General features: G+C 39.7%; 1 protein-coding gene across 1 annotated transcript in view; it reads left to right on the plus strand.

Annotated features, from left to right (window-relative positions):
* Positions 1 to 20,014, plus strand: part of pitpnc1a (phosphatidylinositol transfer protein cytoplasmic 1a) — a 298,049-nt gene that overhangs the window by 147,268 nt on the left and 130,767 nt on the right. Inside the window, exon 4 of the mRNA XM_059948289.1 lies at positions 3,744 to 3,892. Coding sequence (XP_059804272.1) covers positions 3,744 to 3,892 — 149 coding nt within the window. The remainder of the gene's footprint in view (positions 1 to 3,743; positions 3,893 to 20,014) is intronic.

Below are 20,014 nucleotides of genomic sequence, written 5' to 3' on the forward strand. Positions count from 1 at the left end.
TGGTGTTGAATAGGTGGGTTGCTGGACAGTATGACTTGAAAGGCTGGTAGAGCCCATTCCTGCTGAATTTCTAAAGGAAAAAAAATATTCTATCTAATCACACAGTGACACTGATGGAAGTCTAAAATTTAGCATTCTGACTTGCCCTTTTGCCTAGGATAGGATGAATAATGGCAGAAAGACCATTACAAAGGAAGGCCAGTGACTTCTTCCAGATGCAATGTTTAGAAACCTGTTGAAATTCTTTTTATATCATGACTGTAAATCAGCATCTGCCTCATAAACCTTGGATTCACAAACGTCACTCCACTGAGAAAATTTTCAAAGTATTTTTGACAGAGTTACAAGGATGAAAAGAAAGGAATAATTGACTATTATATTGCATTTTATAGTCTTTTCTATCATTACAGTTTACCTCCTATCATACACCAAAAAATAAATATTTGCAGGTTAGCTAATTGCATGGTAGGTGAGGAAGAATGGTTTTAAAAATTGTTTTATTAATTATAAAACAATACTTACTTGCCTTGACAAGAGTTTTTCATTATTTATAGTTCATGGATTTTCTGACCAAATGTAACATTAACTACTATAATGCCATTAACAAAATTATTAATGCTTATTTTTATCATTATTAATAAATCATATTGTGATTAATGCCATTTTATAAAGCTTGGAATCAATAAAGCCTTTATGAGAGCTTTGCCAAGAAAATGTAAGTCAATCCCTTTAAATGCTGAATTTGAAAAAGAAATCGAAAAAGAAATTGAATCCACCCCTTTCAAATGATCACTGATATTTTGTACTATTGCTTGCATACTTTCTCAAAACAAGTGCAATAAACCTCTATTACTCTAGCATCTTGGTGATTTTGGTGATGCCAGAATGGCAGATTTTCTGTACTATTGATGTGGTGTTACTTTTATCAGCAACGCAACCCTGTGAGAAAAATTTTCACTACCTCAGTACATGTGAAAGTAGTAACAATAAATAATATTACCAGTTTGCATAGTTCTCCAGCATTTCCAAAAGGTTTTCTGTGTTTTCTGTCATGGTTTAGGAATCATATGCAGTATTTTAAATCCACAATATGAAACTTAGCTTGAAAACCTCTCCAGTTGTACCTGTAAAATATTTGAAAATGCTAACGTAGTTAATGTCTAAATGTTGTCTTTACACACTTTCTTCATGCATTGGTTTATGGTTTTACATCAAGAACACTGTCAACTGGATAGACAATTTTGTGATTGTGAATTTAGGATGAGAGAAAGTTTATTGCCTTATTGACAAAATCATAAAACCCTCTACTTCCACTGACAGATCCTTTTCTCTGAGAGGATTCTTGTTGTACCCAAGCTTTTATCTCCAACTTTTTTTCCTTGGAAATTCTTAAATGTACAAAAACAGTTTTAGCATGAAAGATTAGCTTTGATTTCAGAGTTTTGGGGCTTTACTGTTTCAACAGGGTCTTAGCAGAAGCACAACAGAGCACAAATTCTTTACTGGTAAGCTAAAGGTCTTTTGGATAATGAAAGAACTCTATGATATAGTGTCTGGCAGAATTTAAAATATCATATATCAAAGAAAATACCAAGAAGTTTACATTTGATTTCTGAGAAAAGATCAAGGGAACTCTGTAAAACTAGGAACAATGGTTTCAATTACTTTGCATTTTTCTACAAAGTACTTTGGTAAATGAGAAATGCTCTTGACATTATACACATCCATCCTGTGTCATTTGTCTTCTCATTGCCTTGTTTACATGGGTTATCATTCCTGGCTTGCCAGCCTTAGCAATGCCTCACATCTTATGCATGCCAAGGTCTTGTTTGCCATCATGTCAGCATTTGGCGTTGCTCATCAGTTCACATTCCGAAGTTGATCACATCTTATTTACCATTATCAAAAGAACCCTCACTGATTTCGGTAAAAGGTGAATAAGACCACTATACCAATAGTAAAAGAACCAAAACATGCAAAGATAAATGCATGTAGTGTACTAATTTTTATTCAAAGGTAGTGGGTATGAATGTAACCTCTGAGAAAACTTCATCCTCTCATAAAAACATATACTAAAATTTTTCTTTGATTCAGGCCTATCAAAGTTATTTTCATGTCCAAGTATAGGTTTTAGTCACCAGGCATGTTAGTAAGGTGAGGTGTGGGCCAATCATATGATTATTTATGTGAGTAGTTTTGGGCCCCAAGTCTAAGAAAGGATGAAGGGTCTCAGCCGAAAATGTCAACTATGCTCTTTTCCAAAGATGCTGCTTGGCCTGCAGAGTTCCACCAGCATTTTGCGAGTGTTGCTTGGATTTCCAGCATCTGCAGATTTTCTCTTGATTAAGAAAGGATGTACTGGCAGTAGAAAGGGTCCAGAAGAGGTTCACAGGAATGATCCTGGGAATGAAAATGTTAATGTACAGTACAATGCAATGATCTTATTAGTTAGGGTGCCTAAGTAATCAAATTGCCTTGCCTGGTGTGTCTGCACCTGTGCCAACCCTAACCCAGCATTCCCTAACCCTGTCCCACACACTACCTGCAGCACTCCATGCTCCCCATTCCCAGCATTCTTTGCTTCTGCCAGATTTACATACTCTCTGCTCCACGTTGACAAATACAGTAATGTGTGAAATTCTTAGGCACCCCAGCAATATACATGTGCCTAAAACTTTTTCACAGTACTGTATGAGGAACATTTAATGGCTCTGGTCCTGTAGAAGGGAGGATCTCATTGAAACTGACCAAATATTGAAAGGTTTAAATAGAGTGGATATGAAGAGGATATTTCCTATACTGGGGGAATCAAGGACAAGTGAGCACAGTCTTAGGATAGAGGGACATCCCTTTAGAACAGAGATGAAAAGGAATTTCTTCAGCCAGAGGGTGGTGAATCTGTGGATTTAATTGCCACAGATGGCTGTGATGGACAAGTCATTTGGTATATTTAAAGTAGAGGTTGATAGGTTCTTGATGAATATGTGTGTCAAAGGTTATAGGACAAAGGGAGGAGAATGGGATTGAGTGGTAAAGAAAATCAGCCCTGATTGATTGGCCACCACACACAAGCAGTAGCAAAGCAAGGACCATCCCCTTTCCCACTTATTTCAGCAAATAAGCATCAGCACCCTCAACACACCAAGCAAGCAATAGCAAAGCTCCCAAGAAAGACCATGATCTGCAGCACAACAAAAGCTAAGCATTCACCCAGTAATCTGTCGTACCACAGGCTCTATCTCTCTCTTTCCCTAATAAAGGGACAGAAAGGTGTCTTTCAGCAAGAGGGGAGTGATAAACAAAACAACTCGCTGATTTACGGTGTTAAAGTCACATCTGACCTATAACCAATGCAGAGTGGAAGTTAACATCATCACATTATCACACCTAATGAGGGGAAGTGGTGGGTAGGCGGAATTATAACTGTATCACTGGGTGAAAAATAATGTGCATGGCCCAGTTCCTTTATGCCCTCCTTTAATGAAAGCTCCTGAATTTCTCTCACTGGAATTAAAGGTTCAATATAATCACAGATTGTTGTTCATAGTGGTGGGTTAGTGCTCGCTTTATTCCTGTTAGATGTTGTCTTCTGTGGACAATAGTTGGTGATTCATGGCTAGTGATAAAATCAAAATTGCATATTTATCCCTCTGGAGTTTTGTTTGATTGGCTAACTGTTTATCCCATTTCCCGGTGTAACTTATTCTGTGGGTAGAATAAACATTTTTTTGCTTTATTTCCAGTACAGAATTGGGCAGCTATACATGATAAGCAAACACAGCCATGAGCAAAGTGACAGAGGAGAGGGAGTGGAGGTGGTGCAGAACGAGCCTTATGAGGATCCTACTCATGGCAAGGGCCAATATACAGAGAAGAGAGTTTACCTGAACAGGTAAAGCAGATTTTTATGCTGTGAATTAAAATGTTAGCTGGTCCTGATTAATATCAATTTATATTCTATAATTCATAATGCTGTGGTATTGTTCATTTGATAATACTTACAATATTGTCTTCCAATTATCTCACTGCTGACTATTCCTTTGAGTTATTGATGAAATAGAAACCATTTTGGGTGGAACTTCAAATGAGTACTCGCATACATATTTGTAAGAAATTAAAATATAAGAACTGAGAATTGATGGGAACACCATTGAGCACATGCACTGGGTATGATCTCAGATTCTTAGAGCCACGTGAGAGAGAAAATGCAACAAACAAACTGCTGGTGAGAGGCTGTAATTGTTGCCAAAGGTTCAACTACTAAACACTGACATGAAGGGGGTGAGTAATTATGTAATCAATTATTTTTTGTTTAATAATTGTAATAAATTTAGACCAATTTGTAGAAATTTGTTTTCACTTTGACACAAAAGTGTCTGTTGATCTGTGTTTTAAAAAAAAGCCAAATTAAATCCACTGTGATTCAATGTTAAAACATGAAAACTTCCAAGGGGGTGAATTCTTTTTATAGGGACTGTAGGTGGAGGAGTGTTCTGAGGAAGTAGGGAGACAACAGAACGATTTAGGTTAGGAGAATGGGCAAAAAAGTGGCAGGTGGAATATATTGTCGGGAATTGTATGGTCACGCACCTTAATAGAAGAAACAAAAGCATAAGTTATTCAAAACTATTCAAAAATTCAAAAATATGAAGCACAGAGGGACTTGGGAGTCCTCATGCATGATTCCCTCAAGATTAATTTGCAGATTGAGTCGGTGGTGAGGGTGGTAAATGTGATGTTTGTATTTATTTCAAGAGGACTAAAGTATAAAAACAAGGATGTAATGTTGTGGTTTCATGAAGAACCAGTGAGCCATCACTAGGAGTATATTGAGCAGTTTTGGGCCCCTTAGAAAAGATGTGCTGACACTGGAAAGGCTCAAAGGAGGTTCACAGAAATGATTCCTGGATTGAAGGGCTTGTGATAGAAAGGGCATTTGATGATTCTGGGCTCGTACTCACTGGAATTCAGAAGAATGAAGGGTGACCTAATTGAAACCTATCAAATGCTGCAAGGCTTCAATAGAGTGGATGTGGAGAGCACGTTTCCTGTGCTGGGAGAGTCCGGAACCAGAGAGCAAAGCGTCAGCCTTTTAGAACAGAGATGAGGGGGAATTTATTTAGCCAGAGTGGTGAATCTGTAGAATTCGTTGCCATAGATGGATGTAGAAGTCAGGTCTTCACATGTATTTAAGGCAGAGGTTGATAGATTCTTGATTGGTCAGCATATGAAGGGATACGGGAAGAAGGCAGGAGATTGGGGCTGAGAGGGAAAATGGAACAACGATGATGAAATGATGGGGTAGACTCAATGGCCCAAATAGCCTAATTCTGCTGTTATATCTTATGTTCTTAAATGGCATAACATACTACAATCCTGATTGCTATATTTTGTAAATATATATGAGGTTGAAGGACATGCAATTTCTATTGTTTTGGACAATCCCAAAGTGATAAATTCAATCAAAAATCATTGATAAGAATAGTTTTAAATCGAGATAAAGATGTTTTTCATTTCAGTCCTTTTAAAAATGATAATTCCAGTCTTCCAGATTCTGGGAATAGCTTGTGATATTATTATCCTTCACCAAGGAAAGCTATACAGAATAGACTGATGTGACATGGTATGCCTAAAGATACAGTGCACTCTAAAACACCAGCGAACATTTTGGTTATTGGTGCCCCACAGGACTTTACTTGCAGCCGTGGCCTTGAAGCTGAGGTAGGCTGCTGTGTTGCTTTTAGTGGCATGGAAATTGCAAAGAGCAGGGAATGAGAATTGGAAAGTTGCCGATGGTTGATTGACAGCTGTCAGGTTGTGGATGTCATGGACTGGCACTTGGGCAGCCAGGCGAATAAGGAGCAAGCCACTGGAGAGACTGGGGAACCAACAGAGAATGATGGAGAACTGTGGAATCGTGAAATCCATTTTATGTTTTTTAACTTCAAAACATAAAGAAATACAATTGCAACAAAAAGAAAGGAGCCCAAGAGAATGGGTCTTAGTTTGTTTTCTCACTTTAAGTGAGGTGCACACATATCACGTGGAGACGTGATGATACATGACATTTCCACACTTTTACAGGTAATCTGCAATGCATTATGCAAATAACAAAGGGTGATTAATTGAACAATGTATTTACGTGTGAGTGTGTGTGTGTATGTGTAATGCTGTGTTTGGGGTGGGGGGCTGAAGAGGAGTTACACTACACATGATCCCGGAATCCCATCAAAAGTTATAGGGAGATGGCAGGAGAATGGGGTTGAGAGAGTTACTGGATCAGCCATGATGGAATGGCAGACCAGACTCAATGGTCTGGATGGCATAGTTGATGCACCATCAATAACTCACTCTGAGACGTAAGGCGAGATATCGGCTTTTATTGACTGGAAGAAGGAATCAGAAGTGAGTGACCATCATTCTACGTCCTGGAGACTGAGGCCGAGCATAGGCCTCAGATCGCCTTTATACAGGGGCCTGTGGGAGGAGCCACAGGAGCAATCAGCAGGGGGTGTGTCCAGACAGGCACACGTAGTTCACCACAATAGTTTTGCTCCTATTTCTTGTGGTCGAATTCTTGAGCAATAGCAGTCTAGTTACAGCAGTGGTTTTTGATGGGAAGTCTGTATTTCTTCCCTTGTGAAGTCTTGACTCTTAACCTTGGAACAATTCTGCTCAACTTGAAGTGGAGAATAATAAAGAAATTTGAGTAAAAGGCTCTTCAGCCCCATCACCTTTTCAACATTCACTTGGATGTTATTTTTGATGTAAAAGATCAGTACACAATCTTTTATCTCAGTGCCATCCCTCAATTCCCTCCATGTCCAAAAATCCAGAGATCTCCATTTAGTCAAACCCTGTCCTGATGAAGGATCTCCACCTGAAATGTCAACTGTACTCTTTTCCATAGGTGCTGCATGGCTTGCTGAGTTCCTCCAGCATTTTGAGTACGTTGCTTGAGTCCAAGAAATATATTGTTTGTTAAAGTAAACAAGATTGGTGTAATGCATAATTGGTGCATGAAACTATATATCTAAAAATACCTCTTTCATATGATCAATTGTATTTTCAATTGATGCATTTTATGCCTATGCACTGCACCAGAAGCAAGGCAAATAACATCATTAAAAATCTTCTTTTTCTTCGGCTGTCCATCAATTTTGATGTTGACTGAGCTGAGAGTTTTACTCCAACACGCCTTGCACAGTAATAAGACAGTTGGTGTTGTGCCCCCACCACACAGTCTCTCTGAGCTTCCAAATCTGATGCTAAGTGGTACACAGGAGTGTAACAGACTTAGCGGATAAGGAAGCTGCCCCGCAGTGACAACTAACTAGTCTGGTGATGCCATCCGTTGACCAACACTCTGGTTCCTCCGTGTGCCACCAAGGTGGCTGTACCATTGCCCCGTTTGGATTCATCTGCCACAGACACCGTCAGACGCCCTGCTGCCGGCGTCCTCGTTGGGTGCAGCCTTTGCCTGAAGAGGCATAACCTGCAAAGTAGCAAAGGCATGCTTACCTCCTTGACTTAGCTAGCCACAATCCTACTACTAGATCTAGTCTAGTAGTATACCGATGGAACATCATCTTCACGGCTAGGTTAGACCTGCCAGAGAACGAATCTCCACCGTACTTAGCTGATGTTCAGCCAGTGTCACTCCTATGCCACAGTGCGGCGCCAAGGTAGGATTTTGTATTAAAAATTGTACTTCAGCAAACATATACCATGTTGCAGAATTATATTTGGTACACCCTTCTGGAGTTAAATGTAGACATAAATATTGCATAAGAAAGATGATTTCTGAATGATTATTCCAAACATTTTAAAAACCAACCTACATAAGTTGCAAGTCATTTTTTAAAAACCTTGACTCACTGCCAGATGCCAGTTCCTTGATTGCAACTGATTCAGATTGCTTTTCTTCTTGTCAGAAATAAGATTGTGTTCCAATCAATTAAAAGATGCATTGACCTTTTAATAGATCACAACTGGCAAACATTATAGATTCAGTATGCTTCATTGTGATTGATCATATACCATGGAAACCCACTTAACAAAACAATGCATGCATTGCCCCACACTGTGGGTAGGGCTAATTAAAGCTCCTGTGTTTGCCCTTAGCGTAGTCTCAAACAGTATTCCTGATGTACCACCATAAGCTTTAAATATGTCCAGACATCTTTTATGTAGAGGACTTTGAATATCCATATTGCTTTTTACATTATAATAAAACATTGCTCTAATGTTTCCAATAAGCCCTTGATTCCTGTGTGCCTGGAGGCAGCCACACACCAAAGGAGATGCTGCAGTTCTATAGAGTGCACATAACCAAAGAATTTAGAGTCATAGAACACTGCAGTGCAGAAATGAGCCCTTCAGCCCATAGAGTCCATGCTAAACCATTAATCTGCTTAGTCCCATATATGTACACCTGGACCGTAGCCCTCCATATCCTTCCTATCCACGTATCTATCCAATGTTAGAATCAAACTCACATCCACCACTTCCACTGGCAGCTCGTTCCACACTTGCACCACCCATTGAGTGAAAATTTATTCCAAAACAATTGGCCTGAGACTATATTTGGGCATACAGAAAATGAACTTTACATCTCCTTCCCCTCCCTACTCGTGTCCCTGCTTGAAAGCTGACATCAAAGGTTCTCCAAATATTGATCTTATTTCCAAAAATGTCATTGTCTCATGCAATACATACTGGTGAAAAGTCACTATATGTCCTGCTGCTCGCCTGCAGGGAGATAGAAGTACTTGGCAGGAGGATATTAGCCAAATGAAATCATTACCTTTTTTAAACTGAGAATGAGTTTAAACAGTTATTTACAGTAATACAGTATTCAACTGCTGTTTCTAGTTTTTGTTGGCACGCTTGTCAATAATAAGATTTAAAAGAGAAGAAAGGAAATATTAGATTTATTTGTCACATATATATCAAAACCTATAGTGAAATGCATCATTTGTGTCAACAACCAACACAGTTTGAGGATATGCAAGAGGCGTAAATGTTGCCATGCTTACAGAGCTAATATAGAATGCCAATAATTTACTAACTGTTAACTCATCCATCTTTTGAATTTGTAAGGAAATCAGAGCACCTGGAGGAAACCCACACAGTCATGGGGAAAACACACAAACTCTTTAAAAACAGTGGTGGAAATGAACCTGGATTGCTGGTGCAACATTTCATATGCTAATCGCTACGTTACTATGCTGCCCTTAAGAAGCCAGTGCATAGCCGGTGGGATTCAAATCTGCAGGGTGAAACCCCAATATATATATAGTCCATTGCCTTAACCACTTGGGCATGACAATCTGACAAACTGTGGACCATCTGAGAAGAAGCACAGCATATCGTTGCAAGCTTGATTCTTGGTGTTACGTAAAAGAACAATGAGGGAACTAATACTTCCTTTCAGGGAAGCAGCTAATGTGAAAATGAATTTGTTTGAGAGGAGATTCAGTAAAGAATTTGTTAAGAAGAAATGACATTCTGAATAGCCATGAGTCTTCTCTCACTGTGATCTACCACAATTCTGAGAAGTGACTATTCCATTCAAAGATGTGATTCAAGAAATTACTCACTTGGAGAAAGCAGGGAAGTTTCCCCTGCAGCACCCATCATGTTCTGCTTGCTACCCTGATGTAATTATTTCCATTTTCTACGATAAATAGCCTTCAGTATTGTCAAGTCGTATTGGGAACAGCAGTGGCTGCCCGAACAGGGAAAGCTATCTAGTCAATAATAGCTTTCCGATTTCACATCACAGCATAATAGAGAATAATAATGTTCAATTGAAAATCCAAATGTTTCCAAGTTTTACTATTCTATTGTTCTTTAACTGCTCTATTTTAAGTACAGGAAAAGACATAACTTCTGATCTCAATTCTAAAATTATCTTCACTAAAAATTATCTACAATTTCACTGATTGTACTCTTGCAATTTAACAAAATAATTTCTGGATATTATTTTCCATTATGTTAACAATCATGAATGCATCTATGAGGATCATTATCCAGAAGCTTCTTGTGTAGGACAAAAAATGTTTCTATAATTTTAATAACCAAGTAAAAAAATGACCAAAATAAAAAAAAGAGAGCTATGGGTAACCTCGATATTTTCTAAAATAAGTACATGTTTGGCACAGCATCTTGAACCGATGGGCCTGTATTGTGCTGTAGGGTTTCTATGTTTCTGAATCTCATGGTGTTAAGTTTAGCCACAGGATACTCTCTGTTATATCTCCTGTGGCTGATGTCATGTAGATTTCTGAGAAACTGGAATGAAATAACCAACAGGGTGATAGACCTGAGCACCTGCTATTTAATGATGCCCTCTACTGATTTGCATTATGCTGTTTTGGTTTAATTGGTAATTGTTCTTTGTAAATTGCCCTGTGATTAGGCTTGGGTCAAATAGGTGGGTTGCTGGACGGCATGTCTGGTTGAGCCAATAGGGCTTCTTCTGTGCTGTATCTAAATAAAAAGACTGAAATAAATAAAATAGGCCCTTTGGCTCAACTCTTCAATGCTGATGAAGATGTCTAACTGAGCTAATCCCACTTGTTTATGTTTGGACTCAGCCTTTTTTAAACATGTACTATCCTAGTATTTTCTGACCTTCGAATTGTCCCTCCTGTAACAGCTTATATACACATCATCCTTGGTAAAAATAAAGACTTCACCTTGGATCCCTTCTAAATCTTTTCACTCTCTGTGGTGAACTACATATACCTGTCTGGACACGCCCCCTGCTGACTGCTCCTGTGGCTCCTCCCACAGACCCCGTGTGGTGAACTACATATACCTGTCTGGACACGCCCCCTGCTGACTGCTCCTGTGGCTCCTGCCACAGACCCCGGAATAAAGGCGATTGAGGCCTGAGCCCGGCCCTCATTCTCCAGGATGTAGTATGGTGGTCAACTACTGCTTGTTCTTTCTTCCAGTCAATAAAAGCCGATATCTCGACCACGTCTCAGAGAGAGTTATTGATGGTGCATCAATCTCACCTTAAATCTGTCCTCAATTTTCAACTTCCCTACCCTCGGTTAAAAAAAACTGAGACTTTCCATAAGGTTATCTCTCAGCCTCTTCTGCTCAAGGGAAACAAGTTCATGTCTACCCAGTCTGTCCTAACTCAAACCATCCGGTCCCAGTAACATACTTCCTCCAGTTAATCCATCCCAAAATGGACCCTTTTTATGAAGGCTGATAAATTTTAAGCTATTTTTAACTCTAACTTAAGCTTTGAATTCTGTTCCTGTAACATCAACTGCTGCATAGCAGTTTGCATAATGCGTTACAACACCAACAATCAACATTGGGGCTCAATTTCCTCCGCTGTCTGAAGGAATTGGTACCTTCTCCCGGTGGCCGCTTGGGTTTTCTCATTTTCGCCTTGGTTTCCTCCCACAGTCCAAAGATGTACGCGCTAGAGTTAGTGAGTTATAGGCATGGCAACACTTGCCAGCTGCCCTCCCCCGCACATCCTTGGATGGTGTTGGTCGTTGATGCAAAAGACACATTTCATTGTATGCTTCAATGTTTTAATATACATGTGACAAATAAAGCTAATCTTGAACCTTTAATCTTCTTGTACTATTGGTATCTTAATATCCTTTGTATATCTAATTTCCAATGTATTCTCCACTGGTGTTTCACCCCTGTATTTATCAATGTGACACATGCTCTCCCCCTGCAGCAAGACTATCTTCTTCACTGCACCTGCCTCTGTTGTTTCTCATTCACACTCCGCCTTTTGATATCATCCACAAGCACAGAATCAGTGTTCACATCTCCGACCCACACTGGCAGTAATTGGCCTGTGCATCTCCTGGTCCATAATGACATGATAATTTTTTCAGAAGCTCTGCCTCAGTCTTAAACAATTTTCCCACTATCTGCCTCCATTACTTTTAGCTTTGTCCAGAGTTCAGGATTTTTGGAAAAAAAAACATTAGGACTAATTTCTATTTAGTCCTATGTTCGCTATCTGGGAGAATAGTTGAAATTAGGTTACTGACAGCATTTCAGATGCTAGGTGAGCATTTATCACAGGCAGAGACGACTGTGGGCCAAGTGTCAGGCAATGGATTTTTATGGAAGGCACTGGTTGGCATGGACATATTGGGCAGAATGGCCTTTTTCTGTGCTGTTAAATTTTATGGTGATTGTTTTATTAATTTGTGTCTAGTTTGAATGTTGGAAAAAAGGAAAACAAGACCAGTCTAAGTATTTAAATGCAAATATAAATAAATGAAAAGTAAAAAAATCTACTGAAATTTGAAATAAAAAAGATAATTCTGGAAATATTCAGCAGTTCATGAAGCATACTTGAACAGCAAACCAGAGTTAACATTCCAGGCTGATAGTCTTTTCATCGAAATGTGAATGATCATGGGCTTGAAACATTAATTTTTGCCTGCAGTAAGATAAGTGCTGGTCAGTTTCATTACTGAACTGATGATATTCATCAACCTTCTAACATAAGATGCAGTAATCTAGCTTTGATTTTTATTTCATATTCACAAGGAGGTGATGAAGCTAATTAAGTTGATGTAAGAATTAGAATCAGGTTTAAGCCACCGTTTAGTGAAACTATGACAGATCTGATTTTGGCTTTAATATCACACTACTGCATTTACTCCAGAACTCGTGAATTTTCAATAGTTCAACAATCTGTCACGACATTCAGCTGTGCTGTTTATAGAATGAAGGAGCTTAATAATTTGTATCTGACCTCATTACACCAATTCACTCCACATACTAAAAGAGTGATTACAAGTGAAAAATACAATTCTGGAAGTTGATATCAGGTAATTTAGTCCCACTAAGTGAAACCTGCATAGTATATTATTGCCATATTGGAAGTCACAAGGAGTTGTGCAATTAATCTTTTGTTTAAAAAATATCATTATTGTGTTCTGCTCCCCTTCAAGTACAGTATGTTAATACCCAACCTATGCATTTTGTGTCCAGCAACAATTTGCTTGACAGATAAGGGGCAATGGAGTTTGAAACAGCAGAAAACTGTTATATAAAGTCAGGTCATTGAGTTCAGAAGCCATGCGATAATGTTGTGGCTCTTTAAAACTCTGGTTAGACCAGACCTGGAATATTGTGTTCATTTCCAGTTGCTTCATGATAGGAAGGATGTGGAAGCTTTTGATAGGGTGCAGAGAGGATTGACCAGGGTGCTACCTGAATTAGAGAGCGTATCCTACGATGAAAGGTTGTGTGATCTAGGGCTTTTCTCTTTGAAGAGGGGAATGAGAGGTGACTTGACAGAGGTGCGCAAGGATAAGAAGAGGCATAGAAGGAGCTGATAGCCAGAGATCTTTTCCCAAGGTAGACATGGGTAATACGAGGGGGCATAACTTTAAGGTGCTCGGAGGAAAGTATAAGGGGCATCAGAGGTAGGTTTTTACACAGAGAGTGGCAGGTGTGTGAAATGTGCTCCAGGGGTGCTGAGATACATTAGGGGCATCTAAGAGACACTTAGGTACTTGGATAAAAGAAAAATGGAGAACTACGTGGAAAGAAAGGGTTAGTTTGATAGGTTAGAGTACATCAGTGTAACAACATGAGCTAAAGGATCTATACTGTGCGACACTGTTTTGTGTTCTAAAACAGCAGGGAGGAATGAAAATAGGAGGGTAACAGCACAAACAACTCCCAAGGAAGACCTCAAGCTACAATGAGCAATGGCCTTCTCATCCAAAGACTAAGGTTTTAAGTACACTTAACAGTTCACAGAAACCTTGATCTTTACAGAACCCTGCTGGCACTAATTTGTTTATGATCAAATTTTCATAAAAGAATTTTTAAACATAATAATTTATATCCTGGGATGGGGAAAACATTTTCAGTTATTCGGAGTTCCCTGCCTTCTGCATATTGCACTGAATTAATTACAGAAGTCATGGGTTACAACCTTTCAGTCCAGTTTCTGTCACTAAATAATTAAAATAAGTTGTAACATTGCTACAAAGCCTGCAGTCTCTTTGGTATTGTTGCTAACAAGGCAAAAAAAAAAATAGTTATTCACAAGATGTCCTTTATTGAAGGCAGTAAATTCACAACCAACAGCCCTGGATGGTATAATAATATCTCATGGTACATTCAGTTCTTTAAAGGCACAGTGCCCTTCCATTTAAATGTGTAATAACCCATGTAAATCCATTAGGCTTACTTGAATAGCTTTGACATCAACTGCATTCCACACTGTAGGGGACCAGACAGGTTCCAGAGGCATCTTATGGAGGCCTTTCATTCAGAAATGAGAAAATAATGCTTGAATAGGATGCCTAAGATTTTCTTTTGGTACTCTAGGAGGACTCTGCAATCCTTGGTCCCAGAAAAGAAAGAAAAGCTCCTCTTCCACCCTCCCCCCCACCCCCTTATCTGTTGAACAAATCAAAGGAATGCACGCCAGGAGAGGGTTCTACCCGTGAGTGATAGTTCTCCACGTTTAAGGATAGTTTGAGGAAAATTCTGGTAATTCCTTAAGAGAAACAGGTTTGTTCTTTAACTAAATAAACTGCATTCATGATCTTTCACTTTAAAATATAAAAATCAAATAATTGACAAGAATTTAAATGACTCTCAGGACAGTTTATTTATTTTCAAAGTTTAAAGTACATTTATCATCAAGGTATGCACACAGCCAACAACTCTGAGTTCTGTCCTCCTACAGGCAGCCACGAAACCAAGAAACGCATTGGATCCTGTTTCTAGAAAATCAGCAAATACACAAAATGTGCAGGAAAAACAGAATGAATTGTGCAAATAGCAAAAAGCGAGTGAGCAATACATAATCAACATCAAACCAGGAGTATCCAATTTAGTTAATTTTAGCACCACTAGCCGACTTTGGGCCGCAGAGCTAAAGCACCCCAGTCCTCACCAATCAAACTGCTCAAAAACTGCAAAATAGAAAGAGTAGCCAGAATCTGTTTTTACATGCTGCATGAATCTCAAAATCCATAGGACATGGGAGCAGAATCAGACCATTTCTGCGCCCCCCCCCCCATTTCAGAATTCTGAATTCAAAATCAGGTTTATTATCACCAGTGTGTGTTGTGAAATTTGTTAACTTAGCAGCAGCAGTTCAATGCAAGACATAATACAGAAGAAGAAAAATAATAAATAAGTAAATCAGTTACAGTATACGTATATTGAATAGATTAAAAATAGGCAAAAAACAAATAATATACATTAAAAAGTGAGGTGGTGTTCAAGGGTTCAATGTTTGTTTAGGAATTAGATGATGGAGGGGAAGCAGCTGTTCCTGAATCGCTGAGTGTGTGCATTCAGGCTTCTGTACCTCCTACCTGATGGTAACAGTGAGAAAAGGGCATGTCCTGGGTGCTGGAGGTCCTTAATAATGGATGCTGCCTATCTGAGAGATGTCCTGGGTACTTTGTAGGCTAGTACCCAAGGTGGAGCCAACTAAACTCTGCAGCTTCCTTTGGTCCTGTGCAGCAGCAGCCCCCACCCCCACACCAGGCAGTGATTTGCCTTCCTCACCACAAACTCACACTGCAAATTAACCTTCAGGGAATCCTGTGCAAGGACCCCCAAGTCCCTTTTGTGCCTCAGATTTTTGAATTTTCTCTCAATTTAGTCTACCCTTTTAATTCTTCTACCAAAGTGCATGACCATACACTTCCCAACACTGTATTCTATCTGCTAGAATACTACTTTGCCCATTCTCATAATCTGCCCAAGTCCTTCTGTAGTCTACTTCCTCAAAACTACTTGCCCCTCTGTGGTGAACTACATATACCTGTCTGGACACCCCCCCCCCCCCACTGACTGTTCCTGTGGCTCCTCCCACAAACCCCGGTATAAAGGCAATTGGGGCCTGAGCCCTGCCCTCAGTCTCCAGGATGTAGTGTGGTGGTCAATTGCTGCTCGTTCTTTCTTCCAGTCAATAAAAGCCTATATCTCGCCTCACGTCTCAGAGAGTTATTGATGGTGCATCACCCTCCACCTATGTTCATATCATCCACAATCTTTGCAACAATGCCATTAATTCCTTCATATACAGTAAGGTGGAAAGAAGCAGTCCAACACAGACCCCTGTGGCACACCACTAGTCACCGGTAGCCAACCAGAAAAGGATGGAGGCTGCCATTTTGTGAAGACACTGTACTTCCATTTTGTGAGTTTGACATGCTGGGCTTGATCAATGTTTTAAAGAAGACACAATGATTCTTAGGGTTATCTGCTGGACTGGAGATTATTTCCAAAAATAAGTTATTTGTGAGATGTTCTTTGGTTGGCTATAACATGCAAGTTTGTGAATGTTGGGGTTGATGCCTGCCTGAAGTGATTCGAGCTCATTGCTGATTGAGAACAAAGAGCCATAAATTATCGACTGTCACTTAATGGGAAGAGGGCAATAAATGGATGCTGGCTTGGAGCAGAGCTAATAACAAGGTGTTAAAGAATCAGAGTCAGAATCAGGTTTATTATCACGGCATGTGACATGAAATTTGTTAACAGCAGCAGCAGTTCAATGCAATACATAATCTAAAAGAGGGAGAAAAAATAACAATAAAACAATAAATAAACAAGTAAATCAGTTATGTATATTGAATAGATTTTATTAAATGTGTAAAAACAGAAATACTGTGTATTAATAAAGTGAGGTAGTGCCCAAAGCTTCAATGTCCATTCAGGAATCAGATGGCAGAGGGGAAGAAGCTGTTCCTGAATCGCTGAGTGTGTGCCTTCAGGCTACTGTATCCCCTACCTGATGATAACAGTGAGAACAGGGCATGCCCTGGGTGCTGGAGATCCTTAATAATGGACTCTGCCTTTCTGAGACACCGGTCCTTGAAGATGTCCAGGGTACTTTTTAGGCTTGTGCCCAAGGTGGAGCTGACTGGATTTACAACCTTTTGCAGCTTTTGAGTGTATTTGTTGACATGCCAAATCTCTTCAAGCTCCTACTGAAGTATATCCACTGTCTTGCCTTCTTTATGAGTACATCAATATGTTGGGACCAGGTTAGATCCTCAGAGATCTTGACACCCAGGAACTTGAAGCTGCTCACTCTCTCCACTTCTGATCCCTCTACGAGGATTGGTATGTGTTCCTTCATCTTACCCTTCCGGAAGTCTACAATCAGCTCTTTCACCTTACTGACGTTGAGTGCCAGGTTGTTGCCGTGGCACCATTCCACCAGTTGGCATATCTCACTCCTGTACGCCCTCTCATCACCACCTGAGATTCTACCAACAGTGGTATCATCAGCAAATTTGTAGATGATATTTGAGCTATGCCTAGCCACACAGTCATGTGTGCATGGAGAGTAGAGCAGTGGGCACTTTATGTATCTGAAGAAACTTTTGGTATCCTCTTTAATATTATTAGTGAGCTTACCATAGAACCATGGAACACTACAGCACAGTACAGGCCTTTCAGCCCTCCATGTTGTACCGACCCATATAATCCTTAAAAAAAAGTACTAAACCCACATTACCCCATAACCCTCCATTTTTCTTTCATCCATGTGCCTGTCCAAGAGGCTTTTAAATACCCCTAATGTTTTATCCTCCACCACCATCCCTGGCAAGTCATTCCAGGCACTCACAACCCTCTGTGTAAAAAAAAACTTACCTCTGATGTCTCCCCTAAACTTACCTCCCTTAATTTTGTACATATGCCCTCTGGTGTTTGCTATTGGTGCCCTGGGAAACAGGTACTGACTATCCACCCTATCTCTGCCTCTCATCATCTTGTAAATCTCTATCAAGTCCCCTCTCATTTTTCTACGCTCCAAAGAGAAAAGTCCCAGCTCTGCTAACCTTGCTTCATATGACTTATTTTCCAAACCAGGCAACATCCTGGTAAATCTCCTCTGCACCCTCTCCATAGCTTCCACATCCTTCCTATAATGAGGTGACTTTCTTTCTTAATGACTTTTTTAGTTGTCTTCTATTGGTTTTTATTAACTTCCCAACATCTAACCTCACTAATTTTTGCTCTGTTATATGTCTTCTCTTTTTGGTTTTTATGATGGCTCTGACTTCTGTTGTTATCCATGGTTGTGTCATCTTTCCTTAAGAATACTTCTTCCTCTTTGGGATGTACATATCCTGTGCCTTCTGAATAGCTTCCAGAAATTCCACCCATTGCAACGCTGCCAGTGTTCTTTTCCAATCAATTCTGGTCAACTCCTCTCTCATGCCTCCATAATTCCCTTTACTCCACTATAATACTGATACATCCGACTTTAGCTTCTTCTCAGATTGCAGTGCGAATTCCATCTTATTATAGTCACTTTCCCGTAAGGGTCCTTTTACTTTAAGCTCTCTAATCAATTTTGGTTCATTGCACAACACCCAATTCAGAATAGCTAATCCCCTATTGAGCTCAATCACAAGCTGCTCTAAAAAGCCAGCTTGTAAGCATTCTAGAAATTCCTCTTCTTGGGATCCAGCGCCAACCTGATTTTCCCAATCTATCTGAATATTGAAATCCCCCATGAGGGTTGTAACATTGCTCTCTTGGCCTGCTTTTTCTAACTCCCACTGTAATTTGTAGACTGCATCCTTACTACTGTTTCAAGGTCTGTATACAACTCCAATCAGGGTCTTTTTACCTTTGCAGTTCCTTAGCTCTACCCACAACGATTCAACACTTTCTGATCCTATATCACCTCTTCCTAATGATTTAATTTAATTTTTTACCAATAGAGCCAAGCCATTTTCATTGCAATTCATCCTGTTGACTGCACTTTTGCCCTGTCATCAGCCTCTCCTTGCTAGGAGTCTCACTACACATTGACTTTGCTTGTAAACTAACTGCCTCATCCTCAGCACGATCACTCTGGTTCCTAACCCCTGCCAAATTTGTTTAAAGTAAGTCCCCAAAATGAGTCCATGGCTATGAGCTTCACTAATCAATCCATGCAACGTGGAACTAAAGATTTTTGTACTTTCCTCCAACAGCAGCTAGCATGAGGAAGAACAAGAACAGTCAAACGCAGGCAGATAGCCCCGAACACACATTCACCCTCCACTCTTGTCCTCATCACCGTTGTTGTGTTGTTCACTGGTGTCATCTTGAAGCAACAACAAAAAAAATTGCTCTTTTTTTAAGTCTAGCTTGGACCAAATAAATTGTTGTTTTCCCAGAGTTTACCAGGAATATTTGCAGGCACCTTTTGGTTGTGTTTATGATACTTTAGGTTACTTCCCTGCTGATGACTTATCATGACTGTGTAAATAGGCTTTTCAGATTGGAGGATGAGAGGGTGGCTCAGAGAATGTTGAACCAAATGAGTGGAGAGTTGTCCAAAGCTCAAATGACAGCTTCAACAGCAATTTGGCTGTGATAGGAATTGGTATTGGTGTCCCTATTATGGATGTGAAAGAAAGAATTATTGTGACAGAAACAAAATGGGCATTGAAATCATGTTACTGCCAAACAGAATGCTAAGGTTGCAAACTTTGTGTGTCAGCCTAGAGAAGGGGGATGGGTCAGTAACACAAGTACAGAATTTGTGTCAGGGCTGACAACCTCTAGACTGATCTGTTGAGATCCACATGCAAAGGAACTATCTGATCTTGAGACTTATTAGAATGACATCAAGAGATAACAGGGAGGTGAGAAAGAAGGACAAACAATGGATTCATGGAGAACATCCACTGGTGAGGTGGTGGAAGTGCAGTGACAGATTTTTGTCGTCATGCTTGACCTCCTGTTGGGTGTGTAAAGGGAGAATCAAATGAACTCATGAACAGTGGAGGACCATTACAGGAGGAATAAGGGAATCATTCTACACCACAACTATAAAAGAGGTTGAGGAGAGGTAATACATTGTAGTTAGAGACATTTTGTTATTGCTGGAAAAATGACAACCTGACTGAAAGGTATAGGTCATGGGATTGAAGGTAATATAGCAAAAATGAGGAGGGAAAGGCACATTGAAGGACCTTTGAGAGAAAATTAAATAAAACCAAAAATCTTGTTATTATTAGCA

Source organism: Hypanus sabinus, chromosome 23 (genome assembly GCF_030144855.1).
Source record: "Hypanus sabinus isolate sHypSab1 chromosome 23, sHypSab1.hap1, whole genome shotgun sequence".
In the NCBI taxonomy this organism is placed as follows: Eukaryota; Metazoa; Chordata; class Chondrichthyes; order Myliobatiformes; family Dasyatidae; genus Hypanus; species Hypanus sabinus.